Source organism: Lagenorhynchus albirostris, chromosome 20 (assembly GCF_949774975.1).
Source record: "Lagenorhynchus albirostris chromosome 20, mLagAlb1.1, whole genome shotgun sequence".
Taxonomy (NCBI): Eukaryota; Metazoa; Chordata; class Mammalia; order Artiodactyla; family Delphinidae; genus Lagenorhynchus; species Lagenorhynchus albirostris.
In genome coordinates this window covers 29,040,170-29,061,920 of record NC_083114.1, presented here as the reverse complement: position 1 = coordinate 29,061,920, position 21,751 = coordinate 29,040,170, and the positions used below count along the sequence as shown (strand labels likewise).

Sequence of the window (21,751 nt, the reverse complement as noted above, 5' to 3'; positions counted from 1 at the left end):
TATGAACACCCTCAGGCAATCCTAGCAACAACCCCGTAAGGGAAATACTAGTCTTACCTTACCCACTTTACAGATGGGGAAATTGAGGGCCAGCAAAGTTAAGTGAACTTCCCAAAGTCCCACAACCTAGGAAATTATTAGGCCAGAAAGAAAACTCCAAGGCTGCCCGCCTCCTAAGCCTATTCTCTCAAACCCTAAGCGCAGCTGGCTGCCACCACATACTCCCCCATCTTTCCTCAGTCTACAGATGAGGCAACGGAGGCACAGGGCTGCAAGGCAACTAGCCCAAGGTCAAGTTCAGCTACTCAGCACCGAGATAAGAACGAGAAGCCAGGCCTCTCCCGCTGCGCCTGGAACATTCACATCCATGGTCAGCGGCCCTCCCGCCTGCCCCCTCCACGCCCGGCAAAAGGAAAACCAACCCAAATCCACAGGCCAAAGAAGAAAGGCCCCTAATGTGATCCAACCTGAAGCGAGCTGTCTAGGGCTCCTCTCCCCCTAACTGGACAGTGGAGCTTGCTGGCTCTCTCTGTCCTTGTCCTTTCTGCCACCCTCCCCAAAAAGACTGAGTAAGCACTGGTAAGGCTTGGGAGCAAGAACCTAGAGCCTCAGCACAAAATGAAGCATCTGCCTGTGACCTGGCACTGACAGGGGCACTCGCCTCAGAGGAATCGAGCATCACCCAATTTGGAAACTAAGGAAATGAGTCGTGCCTCTTTTAGGACCTTCCCTTACAGAGAAGAAAACTGAGGCAAAGAGCAGTGGCGGCAAACCGGTCACGGCCCCACGATGCTGGGGACAGGGAGAGGGCAGACAGAGGCAGAACTTCCTCCGGACCCAGACGCCCAGCTCTCGTCATGTTCCTCCCTGAAGGCCCAGGAGAATCGGCTGCATTTCTTTAAGAGACAGGCCCTCATCCCTTTCTCTCTCTGTCTCTCTCTTTATTCCCTTGGCTTTTAAACCCAGACATTTTCACCAAAAGCAGGCACGTGCAAAAAGAAGCCACCTTTGTCACGACGTGAAGCTCCCTCATCAAGCCACTGAGGTCTAAACTGCCTCCTAATTAACATTAACCCTGCAAATCAGAGTCACGCTCAGAAAACCTTGGCTGAAGAGACACAGGGTGGGAGAGGAGTCTCCAATTTTCTTCTTACTTCATCTGGAAAATTAAGAGCACCGCTGATTTGAACAAGAAATCATCAAGGAAAGCAATCACAACGCCACACGGCCCGTAGCGCGATGGACTTGGATGTATAACCTGCCACTCTCGTGCCCTGAAATTAAAATGACTGTGGCACGAATAGCAGTGATGGCCTGGGTTTGTCCCTCCTCCTTCATCCTTAGCAGACATAAAAACCCCAACGGAAGAGTCTGGAGGAGATCAGGCTAGAGATCTTCCTTAGCTGTCACAATAAACCAGCAGAAAACTGGTCGAAGGCTCCACACCTCAGTCCACCAGATGCAGGCGTCCCCCAAGGCTCTTTACCTACAGGATAATGGCGGGTGCAGTGAACGCAGAGCGCTGGAGGGGGAGGGGTGTCTGGAGACCCTCCACTCCAGACCCAACATTTATTTGCTGTTTCTGCATTAATTACAATAAACTGCTTCATAGCCTAGCAATCACTTAATGGAGCAGCAAATATGGCTTTTTCCCTATAATTAGTCAATGTAATCTACTACTAGTTCCCTCCTCCAGGCCACCCCTTTCCATCCTCTACATGCTAACACTCACACACACACCCCATTCCCCCAGCCCAGGATCCACTTAAAATCATAATCTTGCTCTCCATCTCCAGCAACACCTGGCCGGTGGATTCCTCCTGACAGATATGAAGTGCAGGGGATGAGTTTGGAAATGAGCAAAGAGATGAGGACAGGCAAACTGCAGATGCCCTAAGATGCGGGGGGCTCTCCCATCCCCCGCAGAAGATTTGAGGGTCAGGGACCCAGCAGGCGATAGCTGGGACCCGTGGGCATTTCCTGGAGCACTGCCAAACGGACTCCCACTCACATGACCGAACTCACGCGCTTGTGGATCAAAACCTAATATTTCAAGTCCCCAAGTCAAAGTTCTGTGAAAAGATCATACCCCCCATCCCAAGGTTCTCCCTCCCTCCCAACTGTCCTCATTCTCAGCTGGGAGCCCGTCTTTCCCTGAAGTTGTTCCTTCCCTCTAAGCATCCCCCAAACCTCTTCAACCACCCAGCCAGTGCTTCTAGGGACCACCGAGGGTCAGAGGAACAAGCCCACCTTCAAAGACTTGCTGATACCATCTAAGGTTCCTGACAAAATAAAAGTACTGCCTTACGCTTGAAAATCTGGGTAGATTGAGGCTACCAACACCCCTTTCTTAAGATCTGCTTCTCTCCACTCAGCGCGCTAAGGACTTATCAGCTGACTTTTAGTCTCATCTCCAATAAGAACAGAACACTCTGCATCTCCCTCAGTTTCAAGATACAAAAGAAAACAAAAAAATGCCCTGCTCACGGGGAAGAAGTTAACATGTTCTGAGTGTCAACCACACAACCAGGTGCCTTATCTACAGTGTCTCATTTCAGACCCACAACTCTATCATCCAGTATTTTAGGTGCAGAATTGAAGCTCAGAAAAGTGTGGACGCCTTTCTAAGGTCACAGCGTTAGTGCAGCGAGATTCAGACTAGGTCCCTGTGAGCCCAAAGGCCGCGTTCCTATCGAAGCACAAGCCTCGTGTGTTACAGCACACGCACTTGTCCGGATCCAAATCCCATGCAATTCCACTCAAGTCGTATATATTCATATACGAACACAATCCACGTGTGTGTGTATATATGCTCTTTTGTAGTTCTCGAATAATACATTTAAAAAATAGTAGGCAAAAGACTGCTGTCCTTAAAACAATTCTCCAACTATCAAGGCAGTCATTTTGCCAAACCTGCCACAGGACATCACCCTTCCCGACAACACGGTAACTCACATATCACAGCGCTGTGCGCCAGACACTGTCCTTAACACTCTAAATGTTAAGTCATGTAATCCTCACAACAAACCCACGAACACTATCTCCATTTTACAGATGACAAAACTAAGGCACAGAATATTTAGAGAACTTGCGCAGGGTCACATAGCTGCTAAGTGGCAGAGCAAGGATTCAAACTCAGCCTAGTTCCAGAGCCCATGCTCTCAAACATTAAGCCATACCACCTCAATAGAGAGGAATAAAAGTAACAAAGTCAATGAGTCAGTGCAGGGTGGGGGATGGGGTGAGATCAGGCCTACCTTTGGAGCTTTCTAGAACCCCGTATTTTCAGCCCCAAACCTGTATGACCCCAACTCATTCCCAAGCTGGTCTCACGACTTCTCTAACATGAATAATTGTTCTATTCAAACTCTCCTTGTCAGTACCTAAGACAAGAGCCCAGAGGGCCTGAGGAGCCGGTCTCTAGGCAGCTTTTAAAGCCCCTGCACAGGGGGAGATGTTGGAGGATGTTTGAGTTCAAACCCCCAGAGCACTTCCCGACACTTGGGGGGGTTGTCTAGAGAGCCCTGAAAAATGGTCACTTCCCCTAAGCACAATCAGTCCTTCTCCGGGGATGCCCGGGGGGTCTGACCATTCTCACTCCATCATCTCCTACAGCTTGGGGAAGGACTCAGGTGACTGTTTCCACGGTACCTTCTGCTTAATCCACTGGGGTCACGCTGAAGAGGGGCAGCGAGGAGAACCAACGCTGTGAATGCACAGGCTTTGAGCAAACAGGATGACGTGGCGATAAAGGCAATCACAACATGCTAACGTGGCAGCGAGCCAAACACGAGCTGCCCAGGCAGGACTTGTGCTCAAAAGCACTTTAAGAGAATTCTTTCAGCAAGTGCAGCAGAAAAATTCATGAGCTTCCCCCTCCCCACCATGCCAGCCGGGTTCTACAGTTGTGCGGATCCGGCGAAAAATCACTTTTAACGAGGACATGGGACACGTACGGACGTTAACCTGAACATCGTGTACTGCAGGGAAAAACAATGATCAAATCAGTGGATTTTTATTTTCAAAGCGATTTAAGTAAGGCATTCTGCCATCATCAGCTTTACTACCCCTATTAGCACAGGAAAACAAGTTCTGAACCTGGCTCCCTAGTGAAAAACGCAAAATTTGTATAATTAAAATTATACTTGTGAAATTCAAACACACTTTAATTTCCTAAGGGTCCCCTAATCAAGTCAGAAGTTCTTACTAAAACCAATTATCTGCTTTGAAAACAGAAGAGGAAACAGATACATGTAGCAGTCTTGTGGAGATTCACAGCCCCATCTCTTCCTAGGTTCAGGCATCCTAATTTGACCCTTTTTCCCAGGTAAAAGAGACAATGAACCTACTGGCTGGCTTTTATTAAGTGTCATGTGTGTAAGTTTAACCATTTTTGTTTGCCCTTAGGTACAAAAATGACATATTCGAGAGATATTCCAGAGGGAACTGAGTTGAAAGGAAAAAAAACAAAAACAGATACGTGCCAATAAATGCATACGGTACTTCCACCCACCCACCCCACTCCAGGTCCCAGGTAGATTTTTTTTCTTAAAAATCTCACAGCAGATTTTTTTTTTTTTTTTTTTGTGGTACGCGGGCCTCTCACTGCTGTGGCCTCTCCCGTTGTGGAGCACAGGCTCCGGACGCGCAGGCTCAGCGGCCATGGCTCACGGGCCCAGCCGCTCCACGGCCTGTGGGATCTTCCCGGACCGGGGCACGAACCCGCGTCCCCTGCATCGGCAGGCGGACTCTCAACCACTGCGCCACCAGGGAAGCCCCTCACAGCAGATTTTCAAACACTTGCCCGTTACTCTTTAGAAGGTTCATGTCAACACCAGGATGAGGAATCAGATAGACATTCCAGTCTCATTTCTGGAAGTGCCTGACAACCGGGCCAGGTACACCCTCCCAAGGTCCTATCCAGTAAGGCAGCAAGACTCAGGCTCCCCACCTCCTTACCAGGTAATCTACCTGAAATGTTGCAGCTTTTCTTGAGTAACTGGAAATTCTTGCACAAGAGCAACATGGAAATACTCTCTAAGGCACTAAAATATTTAAGAAGCAGTTGTTACAATGTTCCATCTATACCATCAATATGAAATGTTATCAGGCTAGGGCTTTAAAAAAAAAAAAAAGCCATTGGCCAACAGGCCTTCTCTTCCCGCCTCCCTGGAATCCATCTCAGAGATGAGGATATTGGCCCTGGTGCTCCAAGGTGGCCTCACCAGCCACCCACCCAGGCCCCAGCAGATGCTCAGAAGGTGAACAAAATGCCTCCCGGTTGAACACTTGACTTTTCGGTAAGTGGGAATACAGCCCTTGCCACACGTGGCCTCTCGAGGGTGGAGAACACTGCAGCCGCCTGAGCGGGATTTGGTGTTACAACCTTCACTGGAAGACAGGAAACTCGAGCGCGTCGTGCACACACACACACGTGTGCAGAAGGAGACATGCTCAGCGGAGGGCAAGTCCTGGGAACCGCTCCACCTCGCTGGACAGTTGCCCCCCTCCCACTGGAGCCGTCACCTCATTAATGTCACTCAGCATCACATTTTGCTACACTAGGTCTTTCTGCACTCTGTTCCTGCAGGCAGCCCGAAGCCGGCTGCCATTGTAAACTTCTGCTCCTTGGGAAACGATCAAAAGCTTGAATTGGAGAAAAGAAAAAAAAACTTTCCGAGGGCCTCTCTGCTCACGCTTTCCCCTCCTCCAGTTTCTTCTCTTTGGTGCTTTATTCAAAATTATTACACACACAAACCGTACTCCGAAAGTCACTTACAACAGGCCGGCTTTAAAAAGAAAAAAAAAGCTAGCGATTGCAGGGGCCTGTCTATTTGCAATTGCCCAAAGAGAATAATTCATTTCGGTGGAGGATACAGATGAAGCCCTGAATACATTCCCACACCGTTTTCTGCCCTTCAAAACAATAAAAATGTAAAAACCCAGACGAAAGAAGGCCCGGGGTGGCATGAACAGACTCTCTTGACCCCCAAGGAATTTATTCTCCTGGATCTTCTAAAGCACTCTGTCCCCGGAATGCATCATCAAGACCATTTTATTAGATTTTTCTAAACCCTTGAAATTGTCACATAATTGAAACAGAAACAGCAATTTAGAGCTCTGAATGGATTTCTTAAAAAGAAGACTCTGGGCCGGCCCAATATCCCCTCCTTGGCCGCTGTTGTCCCTAACCTAAATTTAAGGCCCTTGCGTACAGAACCCTATTTATCTTTTAAATCCTCCCCTGCCATAAAAGTTACACGTTCCCCTAATGCCTTAGATTTCAGGACATTTGGGTGAAACTCATCCCAGACAACAGGCTAAAAAAAGAACCCATTAGCATTAACTTGCCTGTCACAGCCAGTGACAAATAAATGAATGTGATGCTTTCAGATCAGTCATTGGTGGAACTACCCCCAGGCAGATAAAGACCAGGACTGGGAGACAGAGGCTCACAGGGACACCTCTCACACAGCGGTGTCTCGGCTGTCCCCCCGCTGCTCCCCAGGACTCCACTCTCAGAAGCAGCAAAAACACGCATCAGATGCAGAAAAGGAAATGCACTCCCAATGCCCACGGAGCACCCCCAAGATAAAGGATGCTCCCTTCGAGAGCCAGGACCCCAGGAGGAGACCGAGCCACTGACATAGAATTTCCCAAATCTCAACGTGCTGTTCTATCCATCACCCCTAGAAAGGGCCAACCGTACCAATCAACCCATGAGCTACTAGGTAAGGGCCTGTTACAGTCTGGGCAGTGCCGCCTCTGGGGACAGTAACAGATGCCTACACTGGACCCTCTATGTGCAGATATCACCCTAGGCCCTTCATATGTGTTAACCTACTTAATTCCCTGAACAATTCTAGGATGTAGGAAATATTAAAATCCTCATTTTACAGATGAAGAAACGCAGGCGCAAAACCATTAAGTGATTTGTCTAAAACTCCGTAGCTAGTGAGTGGCATTTAACTGTGCTAAACAGGTTCTTAAAAAATAGGCGATAGAAACTAATTTGAAACTTCCTGACCGGAGAACAAATGCTACTCCTCAGCCTGAGCGTTTTATAATATGCAGGCAAAGCGCAAGAACCTAAAATCTACCCACTTGTGTTGGATGCAGTGGGGCTGAGCGGTTAAGAGGGCAAAGGGACTTGGGATTCAGACAGACTTCAGACCAAAGGCCAACCCTGACCCTTACTAGTTCTGTGGCCCTAGGAAAGCTTCTTATTCCCCTCGGACTCAGTCTCCCCACCTGTCAAATGGAGAGAATACCAACTAATGCCAAGGACTGTTGTAAGGACTAAATTAAAGATTAAGCAGACAGAGGCTCATACGGTTCCTTGAACATATACTGAAACACAATATGTGACCGTCATTATTCTGAGTTTAAGACTTTTCTTTTTGATTATGCAAATAAAATAAAGAAGTACCCTCCCTAAGAATAACTTCCCAGAGAGCTGGGAGCTTGATGCTATCTACCCTTGAAGGAGAGGGTGAAAAGGGGCACCTTGTTTTTTGGGGAGCCAAGTACTGTCCCAACTGGACCAACCATCCTCAGCTGCTACTACAATGTACTACGGGGGGCTCGGGCCCAAGACCCCGCCTTTTCACACCTCTCACACCGCACGGAAGGCAGAAGTCATGATTCCAAAACCTCACGTCCCGCACACTAGGCAGCCACTCACCCAAGGTGACCCCAAGCAGACACTACCTATGAAATCACAGGTCAGGATGCTCTGAGCCACAGAGCAGCCATTGGTGCCATACAATCTGTGATTTCCAAACCTCAGTGTCTACACGCGGTAAGGTCAAGATCACAAGTACAAAACTTTGGAATTCTGTCTATTTCACGGTCCCTTGTTAAGGAGGCAAAAGGGAGAGGAGAGGATAAGGCGGAAACAAGAGAATGATAGAGCTCTCTGTAGCTGCCACACACGCCACAGATCAGGGGTGGTATCTGCCCAGAACATCACTCCTAAGAAAGGGTCGAAAGAACGCAGGATGAATTATGCTTAAGCCACAAGTCCAGGGCGGGAAGTTCCCCATGAAACGGCACAACCACAGTCCTATCAGGGACCCAGCTTCTACCCTGGTCCAAAAGAGCTCAGCACATTGTACGGAGCAGCTCCACGGTCCTGCACGCACACAACAGGCGCCCCGGCGCCTGCCCAGCAAAGCACAGCCACACCTGCTTGGCCTGGCATTCAAGGCCTTCCACGAGCTGGCCCAGCCGGCCAACGAGGCCCCATCCTAGAGCACCGGGCAGCACACACCCTCTTCCTGCAGCTGCAGATCCTGACCTCCCGACCTCCTGGTCCCCAGTAGGAAGAACTGCATTCCTGCCATTCTTCCTTCCTACCTGTTCTTCAGAATCTGGGGCAAAAACTACCTCCCTCAAGGGGCTATCTTCACTCCTCCTCCGAAATGCTGTTCCGACCTCTCTTACCGTGCTTATTGAATCCTCTCCTGTAGCAAGGGCAGCACCCCGTCCTTCCAACCTAGAGGTAAGACCCCTGAAGACAAGCGCTGTGTCTCCATTGTCATCCTGCATTCATTCTATCTAAATGGAGGTCACAGTGTGCAAAAGAGCACGACTAAAAGCTGAGGGTTATTTTTTAATTAGTAAAATATGCTTGTGCCTTTATTGTCCAGTAGAGGCAATAAGGCACGAACCTAAGGAACTATAAAACCCAGAACAAAGCGCCTAACACAGAGGTTGGTGCCCGGTGCTGGGCAGAGACTGAGAAGTAATTCCTGAACACTGAATGTGGCATCTGAATGTATTAAAGACATGGCCAGTGCCCACCCCCATCACTCTTACCCTGCTGAGGTTCTCGCACCGGCCGGCGTGTTGTATACTTTGCTCACCGCTTCTTTGCCCCACCAGAGTGAAAGCCCCACGAGGGCAGGGCCTTTGTCTTATTCTCCACGCCATCCCCAGAACCATACACAAGTGCCTGGCACATGGCAGGTGCTCAGTAACGTTTGGTGAATAAACGAATGAATGAGTGAGTGCCCGGCACAATGCCTAATGGATGTATCAATACGGTTTTTGCTAATTTATTATTATTGGAAGGGCCATAACCAAAGAAAAGGTAGAGTGCTGTGAAAATCCAGAGAAAGAAGTATTACGTCCAAGAAGAAGGAGGGACAGCTTCGTGGAAAAGGTAACGACTAACTCGGGCTTTGAAAGAGGGGTCTGTTTTGTAGAGAGACGGAAGGGCAGTGCAGATGGGGACCCACAAAAGGGCAGCTCTTCAGAGAAGGCGGAACACTCAGGTTCTAAGCAGCAAAAGGTTAGATGAGTTGGGGAACAGGCTGGAAGAAGACCCCCATACAGACCTTGAAGGACCTTGCCGCCCAGGCTAAGTTTAAAGTTTGTTCCGTGGGCATTGGGAAGCCAAGGAGGGTTTCCTAAATCCCCCCGAAAGTGGGTGCACACACAGACAGTCAGCAAGTACAAACAATGAAAGGTGCTCTTAGTAAATGAACACACCAGATCAAACGAGAGGGCAGAAATGAGGAGCCCCATCTCTGTTTCGTGTTCTCAGGGCTCTTGGCCGGAGAACGTTCGGGGTTTCAAAATACAAAATAGGACAAAAAGAATGGATGCAGTCTCAAGGGGCACCCAGGAGGGTCAGCTGATTCCTCAGAGCATTCCTCCTTCTCCTTCCCCGGAGGGGCACGGGGGTCTCACCTGTCCGCCAGAAACATCTGACATAGAACACACGCCCTCCAGCATCCGCGTGGACTGACCTTAACACTGAAACGAAAGCACATGAGGAGAGGCAAAAATCCAGGGAAAGGACATTTGTAGGAGAAGGTGCCCTCCCCCCTGAGCTGACACCTGCTGCTACCGGGAACGAAGGAAGCAGCCAGGCTCCCCGAAAAGAAGCTAAACCACTAATCCCCTGAGGCCCTCGCTGCTGCGGACGAGGGCTGCAGACACCCCACCACATCCCTGCTGGCGACAGAAACCCACCGGCAGGTCGGTTAACTGTGGCTGCCCAGATGACAGCTGCACGTCACCCAGGATCTGCAAGACACTTGGAGGACCCGACCCACAGCAGCAGGGGAGGCCAGATGTCGAAAACTCACCCCTCGCCCTTGAGAAGCTGCCGAGAAACTGCTCCCCCGGAACAGGACGTGGGTGCGTGAGACACCCAGGCTGCGCTGAACCCATCTGGAGAGCCTTCCAGGGGGCAGGAAAACCCGGCTTCTGGCTCAATCTTGCCACAACTTAGCCATGCGGCCTGTGACAATCGACATAACTCCTCTGAGTGTCAACTGCCTCCCCTGTGAAAAATGCAGGCTGGATTCCACACACTCATTTAACTAACAGTTACCAAATGCCAACCATCAGCAGACCCCTGGCGTCAGGGGGCTTACATTCCAATGAAGCATTTTCTTAGGGCATTTGCACCATCGTAATTTTTCTTATTCTACACAAATAAGTCTATAATAATAGTATCAGCAGACCTTTGCCGGGTGCTACTTGGTGCCAGGCTACCGGCAAAGACTTCTGCATTCCTCTTGAAAACAGCTCCAGGGACTTCCCTGGTGGTCCAGTGGCTAAGACTCTGCACTCCCAATGCAGGGGGCCCAGGGTTCGATCCCTGGTCAGGGAACTAGATCCCACATGCATGCCGCAACTAAGAAGCCCACGTGCCGCAACTAAACATGCTGCAACGATGATCCCGCGTGCCACAATGGAGACCCAGCACAGCCTAAATAAATAAATATTTTTGAAAAAAGAAAACAGCTCCATGTGGGGTGCTCCACGATCCCAGTTTTAAAGGGGAGGAAACTGAGGCTTGGCGGGCCCGAGGTGATTTGCCCAGGGTCAACCAGCTGTGACCAAAGGCAACTGGAGATAGGCTGAACAAATGAGATCTCTCTTGATAAACAGATAAGGTTCTGGCCTCGAAAAATGAAGGAGGAAAATGGTAATCAGGGGAGTGGGGAATGCTTTATTATACATGAGGGTAATTAAGGCAGATGGTGAGTTGCGCCCAGACTCACTCTTGCCCCAAGATGCTAGGCTGTCTCTTGGTTTCTCCACACAAGAAAAAGAACCCAAAAGCTTGAGCAAAATTCTTCCAGGTAGCCAACACTCCTGCCCAAAAAGACCGACAAAAGGACATGACATGATTGATCTCAATCATCCCCATTTCTCCAACGGCTTCAAATTAAGTCATCTTTTTAGAGCAGCATGACCACTTTAATCTTTAAAGATAGAGGGGAGGGAAACTCTTACATATTTTACCAAATGAAGTCATCATCCGGAGAAATAGAAAGATACAGAGCAGACCTATCTTCTTCTGATCAAAATGTACTTCACTAATTAACGGTCACTAGTCTCCAAAGAGCTTCCCCTCGACTAGTTAATAATGCCCATTATACTTCACTTGAGATGTGAACATTTCTATCGCAAAGAGGGAGAGATGAACTGCAGGACTCAAAACCCTTCCTTGGGTTGTTCGTTAAAATTCTCGTCAAAACAGATTTTTATTTATGTGATACATTAAAGAATATTATGACAGTCCTAATATGAAATCTGTTCTTCGCTGCCGTGGATTTTCTTTTGTATTCAGTTACAGTTTCTTTCCACCAGTCTTGTTTTAACACCTCCACGGAATATTTGTCTGGCAAGTGTTAGCACGGAGGGACGGCCAGAGAGCAGAGAAATGAATCTTAACTGAGAGACACGTTGACGCATCATTGACAAGCTCTACACCCAGTCCCCGAGGAGAGGCGCAGCTCACCTTGCCACTGAGACCCTAACGCAAACGCACACAAGTTTTACTGGAGACAATAAATAAACAAGGCTTGAGTTAACGTTCTACTCTCCTGCCAGCTGGGTTTTGGCCTCCAACACTCCCTTCAGTCTGAAATCCCCCTGGTCGGACTCAAATTCTATCGGAAAATAACCGTTGACAAGGAAGACGCTCTCTCCACACCCTGCCCCAGTTCCCAACCACCACACCCCATCCTCAGCCCCAGAACCCTCTGAAAGATGCCCTGAGGGCTCGGATGTTGGGGCACACCAGGGTCACACAATGGTATGACATCACAGGGGTTGGGCGAATCACCCAACCACGGAACCTCGAGGTCCGGAGGTGCCGGCTGTGGTTCCGTTCCGCACAGCCTGGTGACCGCTCAGAGCGACTCCACCTGCGTACCCCTCGGGGCCCCCGCAGGACAAATGCCGGGAGAGGGCCCAGTTCTGGAGCCAGGACCACTTCTCAACCCAGCTGTGCCTTGGTTTCCTCATCCAGAAAATGGAGATAATACCAGCAGCCACCTCACAGGGCAGAGGTGAATACGAATACTCATCGTGTCCCTACCACAGTGCCTGGCACACAAACTCAATTAACACCGTCATTATTACTAGAGCTCTCACAGGAGTAGTGTGAGGGCCTCACAAAAATAACAAGAAAAACATTAGGCAACTAAACCAGAATGGAAAAGAATGCATATATATGTACACACACGCACATGTACAACTGAATCACTTTGCTGTACGCCAGAAACTAACGCAGCCCTGTAAATCAACTGTACTTCAATAAAAGAAATTTAAAAGACTAAAACAGCAGATCCCACATGTTTTATCATACGCTAGCTCTTTTTTTAGGCACTTTACCTTTCTTCGTTTATTTACTTCTCACCAAAACTCAATGAGATAGGGAAACTGAGATTTGAGGAAGTTCAAGGATTTGCCCAAATTCACAGTTAACAAGTGGCACAGCTGGGATCCAAACACAGGCTGTTAAGCTTGAAAACAACAACAACGGTGATTAAACCAACAGTAATGATGCTGGTGAGGATGAGAATGCTAATTCTCAAGGCCCTGACCCTGTGCCAGGCTCTTTTACTCTTCACGACCCCCTTCTGAGGGCGTTACTGTCATCACTCCCATTTTACAGATAAGCAAACTGAGAGTAGATGATTTCTCAGTGTTGCAGGACCTGGGATTCAGATGGAGATAGTGGATAGGAAAGTTCCTTGTAAAGTAACGTGTGTCATAAAAGGTACTGTTATGAAATTCCTAGAATTCCATGGAAAGATGTCCTTCCCCAACTGGTGTAGTGTTAGCTCACATCCAAAAGTCTGATAACTCACCCAAGCCAACCCAGACTCCGGGGTGGGGGGCACACTTTGACAAGTTTGAGAAATATTGCCTCGTTTTTAAGTTCAATGCATCCGTGAAAAGCCAAATGCCAGAGTATATTAAAATAAAATATTGTCCTCCTGGTTTTAAAAAAAAATGGGGGGTTGGGGAGGAGCAGCAAGGGAAAGGAGAAAACAGGTCAAACCCATGGTTTGACCAAGTCAGGGATTTTTCCAGTTTCCCTCTAGGGTAATCTGATCCGAGTTCTCGGTGATCAAATGACTAACCTGGAAATTTGAAGATTCACATTTATGGAAGAAACAGCAATTCTTCCAAGCTGAGGAAACACTGCTAATCCTGGAAGCCTTCTGAAATGTCAAGGATCACACACAGTTTGGAAAGCAACCTTTAAACACTTAATACAGTCCCAAAGTTTGTGCTCAGTACGGAAATAATCTAACCTCTTTGGTTCATTAATTCTTATTATTTGCTTAAGCTTTAGGGGGAAAAAAATGCCTAAAGAAAATATTTCACTATTTTTGTTTAAGGATTTGTGTTTCCTTCGAAAGAGGGAAGGGGAAGGGAAGGGAAGGGAAGGGAAGGGAAGGGAAGGGAAGGGAACGGAAGGGAAGGGAAGACATGGAAGAAAGAGGGGGGAGAGAGAGAGGGAAGGGAGGGGGAAGAGAGGGAAAGAGGAAGGGAAGGAGGCAGGGAAGGAGGAAGGAAGGAAGGAGGGAATCACACGGCAGGCTCCAACCTGAAATTCTCAAAATACCGTCCACGACAGCCAACTATTTCTTCATTAATGTACAGAACCATTCCTTCCTTCGCACGGCTCAAAGGTTCCACTTCTGGGAGACCATGCTTAAAGAAATAAACTGAATTTGCTAAAACCACAGCACTATCCCTTTATGACCTACAGTCAAACGCTTCACCTTTTCCCCTTTCCCTTGAAAGAGTGCCAAGACCACAAGATGCGGAAAAAGTATTTCTTCCGATATTACCCGGGGAAGAAAAAAGTATAATTAAAAAGTGCAAATTTAATGTGGAAGCCATAGGCCCTTTAAATTTCACCTTAAGCTTTATGCAGCTGTGATATTGTGGCCACACCTGGCAAGCTCAGTGAAAATTATGTTAACTACACACTTGGGAAAAGGTGAAGGCCTATCTCAAGTCTTTCAGCAAGCCTTGTAGTACCACTCCTACAAAGGGACAACGTTTCCAGCACTTCTCCGCCCAGGCACCAGCACCTGCACCAAAGAGTAGCACTGCTGGCTTCAAGTATGCCCAGATTTACCCAACCTACCTGAAACCAATACATCCAAACACTTCCTGTCAGATTGAGGGCTTCATGGGTCTACAAAGTTGTTTTCCCAAGAAAGGACAAGCTGTTTACTTAAATTCTACTCCCCTCCATAAACTCTAAGTTGTAAGACCTCAGAAGAGTACCCTCCAACAAAGAGTCACGAGTAAATATCCAACTTTTCCTGATATGATCTCAGCGATGCTTAAAAAATAAATAGAACACTTGCATAAATATTGCAACAGATGGAGCTATGTCCTCCCAGGAAGGATCGGGCTTGCCCCTGCCCCCAGCTGGATGCTCAGAACCCACCTGGGGACAGCTGACTTGCAGACGCACGGTTATTTCACAGAGCGCCTGCCCTGGCCTCTCCACAGCCACGTGCTGATACCCTGAAGAAACAGTGTGCACCAGGTTTCAACGCTTCCTTGCCAGTGCTCTGTTGGAAACTTGAAATCCTTGGCAACCACCTCGGAGTGCTAAAATCCTATTACTGATTCTCCTACTTACCTTGGGTTGCGCTCGACGAGGAAATGCAACTTTGGGGTCAATCTGGGGAAAAAATGCAAAAGCAGGAGTCAGCTGCATGACTTTGAGGGAAGAAAAACAATTCTGACTAATCACCTAGTTATTAATCACTCATTTCTCAGGCTTTTAACCCAGCTTTTAGTAACTTCTCAGGCAACTTAAAAGCTTCCTTAAAGTTTGATCTAAACTGCAACGGTCTCTCCCAAAATGTAACGAACACAGTGAGCCTTTCTGAAACATCCCACCATGAATTTCAATGTGTAATGCTGTAACACACCAGATCTCATGTGTTCTTATTCAGGCAAGGGCTTTGCTTGCATTAGGGCTTCATGCATCTAATTTGCAATGCATGGCTGGGAGAAAAGATGAGAACATCATCACTGAAAAAAAAAAAAATCATAACCTGAAATTTACATGGAAGACCCTTCCAGCAGCACGGAACTGGATGGTAGTTCTTCTCCTCAATGATAACTAAACAACACAGGTGGGGAAGGGGATTCCAAAATTTTTTTAAGTCAACAATGTCCAAAAAACTCCCCATCAACATGCAACACCATGCTCTGCTTGAATTAATTCACTCATCTTGGCAAAAGTAAAATTACCTAAGATAAGTCAAAAGGATAGTTCTTTCTGTAGTTATACCTCAAAAGAAAGAAGGTGTCAAAAACTACAGAGCCTGAGTGGGTTCTTAAAAATAATAAATTAAAATAAATGGAAACATCGGAGATAAATGCACCTGGATTTTCAAAATCACAGGGGGTAAAAATCTATGAGCAACCTAAACCCATATTAGAAAAGTAAGGCTGTTATGGGGAGAGGATAAAAAAAAAAAATTACTGAAAAAAAGCAGTCAGAATCTAGTGCAACACTTAGGATATTCCCGCTACCCCAACCCCAGTCTGAATGGAAAAACTACCAGTACACCAGATCAGACATCTGCAGATCTGAATCAGGGACTGGCTTTAAAACTCTGAACAATTCCCACAGAAGCATTTGAGTCTAATAGGCTGATTTGGGGCGGGGGGGGGGGGGAAGTTGTTGGACAGAAAATATGGGTAAGGAAAGAATGAAAAAATATTCCCATTGTTAGTTTTCATTAGTTTTCTAAATGTCACAAATCTCTGGGTAAAATTCAACACGGAGCGTGGCATGAATACAGCTACAAGTTATTTATTTATCCGCTTTGGCTTTCATATTAAAATTTTCCCCTTTTAAAATGTAAATCTCAACCTTGTTTTCAGTTCTGCCATGGGGGGCGGGGGCGGGGAGAGTAATGCTTTGGGAAAAAGCACAGAGGAGGGGGAAAGTCACACCAGAGCTAACTCTGTTCCCAGACTTAACAGCCCCTAGGACCTAACCAGTAAGACACAAAGATTTACCACTTTTATTAAGGTACTTTAAAGACCTCATAAAAGTCTGCAGCATGTTTTCCACCTTTAAACATCACCTGAGAAATGAGAGATTACTTTGCAAAAACTAAAACAGACAAAAATCTCTGATCTAGTAAACTACCCTTTCGTGGAGATTAACATTACCACAGCTACAGGTATATTCAGCACAGACTAGGAGCTGTCGACAGGAGAAATACAACAGGTGTGGATTTTCCATTCTGTTGACCAAACGTAAGACAGATATGTCTTTTCATAAACACTCTCCCAAAGTTTTTTTTTTTTTTTTTAAGCTGATCAGCACACAACTGCAATAATAAGTCACCTTGTTTGTGGGGTAAAAGGTGAGGGACGTGTCAGAGGTGAGGGAGCCAGAGGAGAGCAGGGAGAAGTAAAGAAAGCAGACCGCTAAAAAATTATATAGATCTACAGTTACAAAATTCGAAGCCAATTCAGAACTCCTGTATAGGGTATTGCGGTAACAGCGTGTTATACCACAATGAGAGATCTTCTGTGGGCCAAGTGTACACGCTGAGATCTTAAAAGGAGACGACGGGTCGAGAGAAGTAAGGCAAATCCCAACCTTTTGTACATCCCTGTCAACTGTTTTTTAAAAACGAACGAAAAAGAAAACTACCAAAAATGAAAACATTAGTTAGTTAAGTACAACTCTACTTACTGTAGCTACAAATCCTCTAGGAAAAGACTAGGGTACTATTTTGGATGTGAATGGCCGTTACCTAAACAAAGCTTTTAAGGTAACAGTAAACAAGATCCTCGTTTCCATGTCAATAAACCAACCGCTTCTGCCTCCGGCACTGAACGTTGAAACAAAGTCAAAAGCTAGGTTATACTAAATAATAGTGACCAAAACATGTCTACAAACAATTAGTGAGGGAAAACTGCAGGCGCTGCATCTGATACTGAGGGAGATGACCAACCAGACACAACAGAAATCAAATACTATTAATACTTCTCCCACCCGGGATGGACAGAGGGGTGAATAATAAATTCCCGAATTTGCCTTGGAATATCTTTCCTCTTTAATTTTACTAGCTTTTTGAACTGTCTAGCCAAGAAGTCAAAGAGATAAAAATTCTTCAGACATCCGTTATCACCCTGCGAACGACTGTCCCTGAAATTAAATGATCTGAAAGTGCAAAAAGGCTGGGCCACGAGCTAGGACAAGTTCAGTGCAATTAATAAAGCAACTTAAAGTGTGGGCCTCTTTTTTTTGGGGGGGGCGGTGGGGGGAGAGGAGGCATGCACCAAACTCTGATCAGAGAAAAAGGGTAAATTTGCAAAATCAATTCAAGGGTACCAAAGGTGGCCAGGTTCTCGTCTTCTCTGCCATTCAGTGTTAAAGCCAAAAGGGACATGAGAAGATCACTTGTTCCACTCCTTTATTTTACAGAAGAGGAAACTGAGGCCTAGAGGCAGGGAACAACTTACCCAAGCTCTGCACTGGCAGCTGGGACTAGAGAGAGATTCCCCACCCCACCCCACCCCTACCCCGACCCCCATCCCACTCACCCACCACAGAGAGCTGAAGTCCCCAGCAGCCCAGCACTGTATCCCAAAGTCACCTCCGGGCCCCTGCCTTAAGGCGGATGAATAAAAACCGTGGGGAAATTCTAGTAGACAAGGAAGGCAGGAGAGCCACAATAAAATGCTACGAACTCCCCTTCTTCTCCCCCATTAAATGTATTATTATACACTGATACTTTCTTCCCTTCCTCTTCTGACCTTAGAGACTTTTATCCCCTCAACAATGGACTTTAAAACCTTCTAATGCTGTAAAAGTACCCACACTCAAAGGATCTGAAAAAGAAAAGAAAAAACAAACAAACAAAAAAAAACCCACTTTGAAACCCAAGACCTTATCAGCCTTAGATTTCACACCATCTGGAGTCACCCACTGGATGCCCAGCTTGGATCTGGGAGGTATCCTTTCCTTCTCAAACCACATTCCAAATCCGAAGTGCCCAAGAGGAACCTGTTGCCTGGACTGTGATTAGTGCCCCCTCACCTCCTCCTGTCCCCAGTCCCCCTCGGCCATGAAGCAAGTTGTGCCTTCTAAGAGCCGATTCCCACAGCCACAGTTGGTAACGCGGGCTGGGCTCGGCTGACAAAGAAAAGTTGCCTCTGATCGGTGGTGGAGTTTCTTCGCAGGGTCCTTTGGCCCGGAAGATAGCCTCTCCCCAAGCCGACCCCTCCCCCAAGCCTAGGCCTGGCAGCATCTGGGGCTGCAGTGGGACAGGCTCTAAAAAGAAAACCCCAAATCCAGCCTTTGCGGCAAACTTTAGGACCGACTTGCAACCTCTGCTTCAAAGTACCCAGTTCTCAGCACAGAAGCAAAAGAAGACACTGTCTCTTTAAATTGGGCTGTCAATGCCCAGATGGGTCCTGAAAAGGGGCAAACAACAACAACAAGGAAAAGCAACCTACCGTCTTGGAATCTAACTCGTGGTGGGGCTGACCTAATACTTTATCTACACTTGCTGGGTCTGCGAACGTGACGAAACCGAAGCCTCTGAAATGAGACAAAGAGGGAGAAAAACAAACAAGAAAATGTGACACCATCAAGAGCAACAAGGAGCGAGCCCTAATGCAGAACGGAGAGCAAAGTTGCCCCCGCTCACCCCCACTCCCCACCCTCCCCACCCCCTCCTGCCTACAGCCCTCGGCCTCGCAAGGAAACACATCAAGGTTAATGGGGGAAGTGGAACGGGGGCAGGGCGGGTGGAGGTAACTTGGAGAACGCTGGTGTCTCCACTCTTTCGCCACCTCAGTCTCTCTCCTCCTCCTCCCCTTCCCTTTCTTTAACGCTTTGTTTTATTCCGAAGAAACCCAGGCACTTAGAGACGATCCAACCAGCTTTCTAAAGGGGCTTAAGAGTTCGGGGAGTTGGGAGTGCGGGGGAAGCACATATTAAAAAAAACAAAAAAAACAACTATGTGGAAAGTGAATGAAGCTGAATGTCATTTGAAACAGGAGAAAAAGAAGCGACGGGAAAATGACTTAAAGCGGAGATGTGGGCATCTGTGTATCCAGAATTCAGCCCCAATTAACAATAACCTTTGGGGTTAATGGGGGAGGGGGGAGGATGGAGCGACGTTCGAAACCAGCCACATGCCTGAGCCCCATTCTAAATCCGCTTAGCTACTTCCGAAGACACCTCCAAAAATAACACTTAAACTTTGTTCTAAAATAAAGACAAAATCCAGAAGGGAATGCTTTACCTGGAGCGTTTCGTAGTGGGATCTCTCATGACCATACATTCTCTAATTTCTCCAAATTTGCTAAAATAGTCTCTAAGGCTATCTGTAGGGAGAGAAAGAGAGAGATTGGGGGGGGGGGAGAAGGTGTGGAAAAAAAAAAGCAATGCAAATTTTGATCAAGGACAAAAACCAAAAGTAGTTTTCTGTTGTTATTCTGGGTTTTTTTTTTTTTTTTTGCACACGCGGGGGAAATTCGGCAACAGAGGTCGCGTAGAGGGCTCGGAAAGGATTTGCTATTTAAAAAAATAACCTTGCACAGGAGAAGTGGGGAGCCAATGGCGAGGGGGGGGCTCCTACACCGGGATAACAAAGAGCAATAAAGAAGCCAAGAAGGGGGGGACCCAGGCGTCCCCCCCTCCCTCCCTTACCTGGTGAGGTCTGCCAGCTCAGTCCACCGATAAACATTTTACTAGAGGGAGAAAACATAACAGAAGTGAGCACCGATGTCAGATCGGCCATTTTGACGTGTAACTTACAAAAGCTAAAAGGAAAGCGGGGAGGGGGGGGAGCGAGCGAGCGAGAGCGCGGAGGTGGGGTGGGGGAGAAGGTGACGGCGAAATGCAATCCAAAGGTGTGTAACTTCCACGGGGGGGGGGCGCGCGGGAGGGGGGGGCGCGGGAGATGCCCGGCTCCGCGCACCGCCGTCCCCGCCGCTGCAAGGAGAGCGAGCCCGAGGCGGCGCGGTGGGCAGCGGCTGGAAACTTACCCGGGGTCGTGCTGGGAGTCGTTGGCGCTGCCCGAGGTGCCTTGGCTCCCATTTGCCTCCATATCTGAGCCCCCCCGCCCCCCCACCCCCAAAAAACCGAGCCCCACAGCGATCGGAGCGGAGCGGCGGCCGGCTCCGAGCCCCGAGATCTCCCGCTCCCTCCTCCCCCTCCTCCTCCCCCCCGCCCGGGCTCCTCCGAATCTCTCTAAGAGCGGCGGAGCCGGGGCAGCGGCGAGAGCCGTCACACGTGGGCTCGGCTTAGCTCAGCCCCGCTGCTCGCACACCCCCCGTCCCCGCCCCCCCGGCCCATCCCCACCTCTCCCCCTCCTCCTCCCCACCCCCATCCCCTCCTCCTCCTCCCCCTCCTCCGCGGCGCACGTGGGGCGGAGTTCTAGAACGTCGTGTAACCAATGCCGGTGACGTCACGCACCCCGGTGCGGCCCCCGCCTGCCCGCGCGCGCACACTCTGCCCCCCGCTGCCCGACCCACTGGGGCGGTGCGCGAACCCCGCGGCCCGAGGAGCCCCGCCTCCGGGCGGGCCGAGCCAAGGGGAGCGCACCCCGACTTCCCTGGATCACATGGGCTGCGGGGGGCGGGTGGATCGGGGGAGGGGGAGGCGCGGGGAGCTCGCCGCGGCTCCACACTGGGGCAGGGGAGAAGATGCCCCCCACCCCTCTAGTTCGGCCTCTCCATTCAAGTTCCCCGGACCCGGCCGCCAGGATCCGGGATGGCAACAGCCGCCTGCCCGGCTCTGCGCCCTTTTTCCAGCCACCGCGCAGAAATTTAGGTCAAGGACGTCGGGATCAAATCCAAAGCCTGGCGCTCCTCGGGCAGCCGCCGAGACCCCCCAGGATCGCGGGGCTTCAGGATTGCGGAGACTCTCCCGCACAAACACCAGCCACAAGTTTTATTTTCCTTTCGCGCTGGAAGTTCTCTCTGGCTCTCGCTCCGCACCGGCACGTCTTGCGCGGCTCCCCGCCCTTACCCGGCAGAGGTACGAATCCTTGCCCGGGAAAGGTTATTTTGGAACTTTGAGGAAACTGTCGCGATTCCAGTGGTGAGAAAATGCCGAAGAAAGGGTTTCCGCGTTAATCATAAGGCAATTAAAAAATATAATAGCATAGGGTTATAGAGGTCAAGGTCAAATGATCGGAGTTCAAATCAAAATTTTTTATATAGAGAGAAATAATTTGGGAGCATCTCTGGGAGGGCCGGGAAGGATGGTTATTTCAGGAAACCCCTCTCCAACCCGTTTGTTATATATATGTTATTGTTTCTATGCCGAGGTAGTAAAATGCATGAGATGTGAATAGCCCAAGCCCCCCACCATCTGGGGATGTAGCTGAGGGTGGCAGAAGGCTTCCAACACACACCCCCGCCACCTTGGGAGCAGTGTGGTGTGGCACAGGTCCTGGCACACAGTAGGTGCTTAATA

General features: G+C 48.6%; 2 protein-coding genes across 12 annotated transcripts in view; one reads left to right on the top strand and one right to left on the bottom strand.

The window, feature by feature from the left end:
* Positions 1 to 20,378, bottom strand: part of MSI2 (musashi RNA binding protein 2) — a 386,560-nt gene extending 366,182 nt beyond the window's left edge. For all 8 annotated transcript variants that reach the window (XR_009537419.1, XM_060133054.1, XM_060133050.1 and 5 more), the window contains exons 1-5: positions 20,317 to 20,378; positions 19,979 to 20,019; positions 19,572 to 19,653; positions 18,778 to 18,862; positions 14,924 to 14,965 (exon numbers count right to left, since the gene is read on the bottom strand). Coding sequence is in view for 7 of the 8 variants with exons in the window: in XM_060133054.1 (XP_059989037.1) it covers positions 14,924 to 14,965; positions 18,778 to 18,862; positions 19,572 to 19,653; positions 19,979 to 20,019; positions 20,317 to 20,378 (312 nt within the window). In the remaining variant the exon portion in view is untranslated. The remainder of the gene's footprint in view (positions 1 to 14,923; positions 14,966 to 18,777; positions 18,863 to 19,571; positions 19,654 to 19,978; positions 20,020 to 20,316) is intronic.
* Positions 20,379 to 20,786: 408 nt separating this feature from the next.
* The window catches only part of LOC132511541 (uncharacterized), an 88,679-nt gene continuing 87,714 nt past the window's right edge, over positions 20,787 to 21,751 (top strand). For 2 of the 4 annotated variants that reach the window (XR_009537636.1, XM_060134760.1), the window contains exon 1: positions 20,787 to 21,310. Coding sequence is in view for 1 of the 4 variants with exons in the window: in XM_060134760.1 (XP_059990743.1) it covers positions 20,977 to 21,310 (334 nt within the window). In the remaining 3 variants the exon portion in view is untranslated. Of the gene's footprint in view, positions 21,374 to 21,751 lie in introns of all 4 variants that reach the window. The other 2 variants (XR_009537637.1, XR_009537635.1) reach the window with 2 other exon arrangements.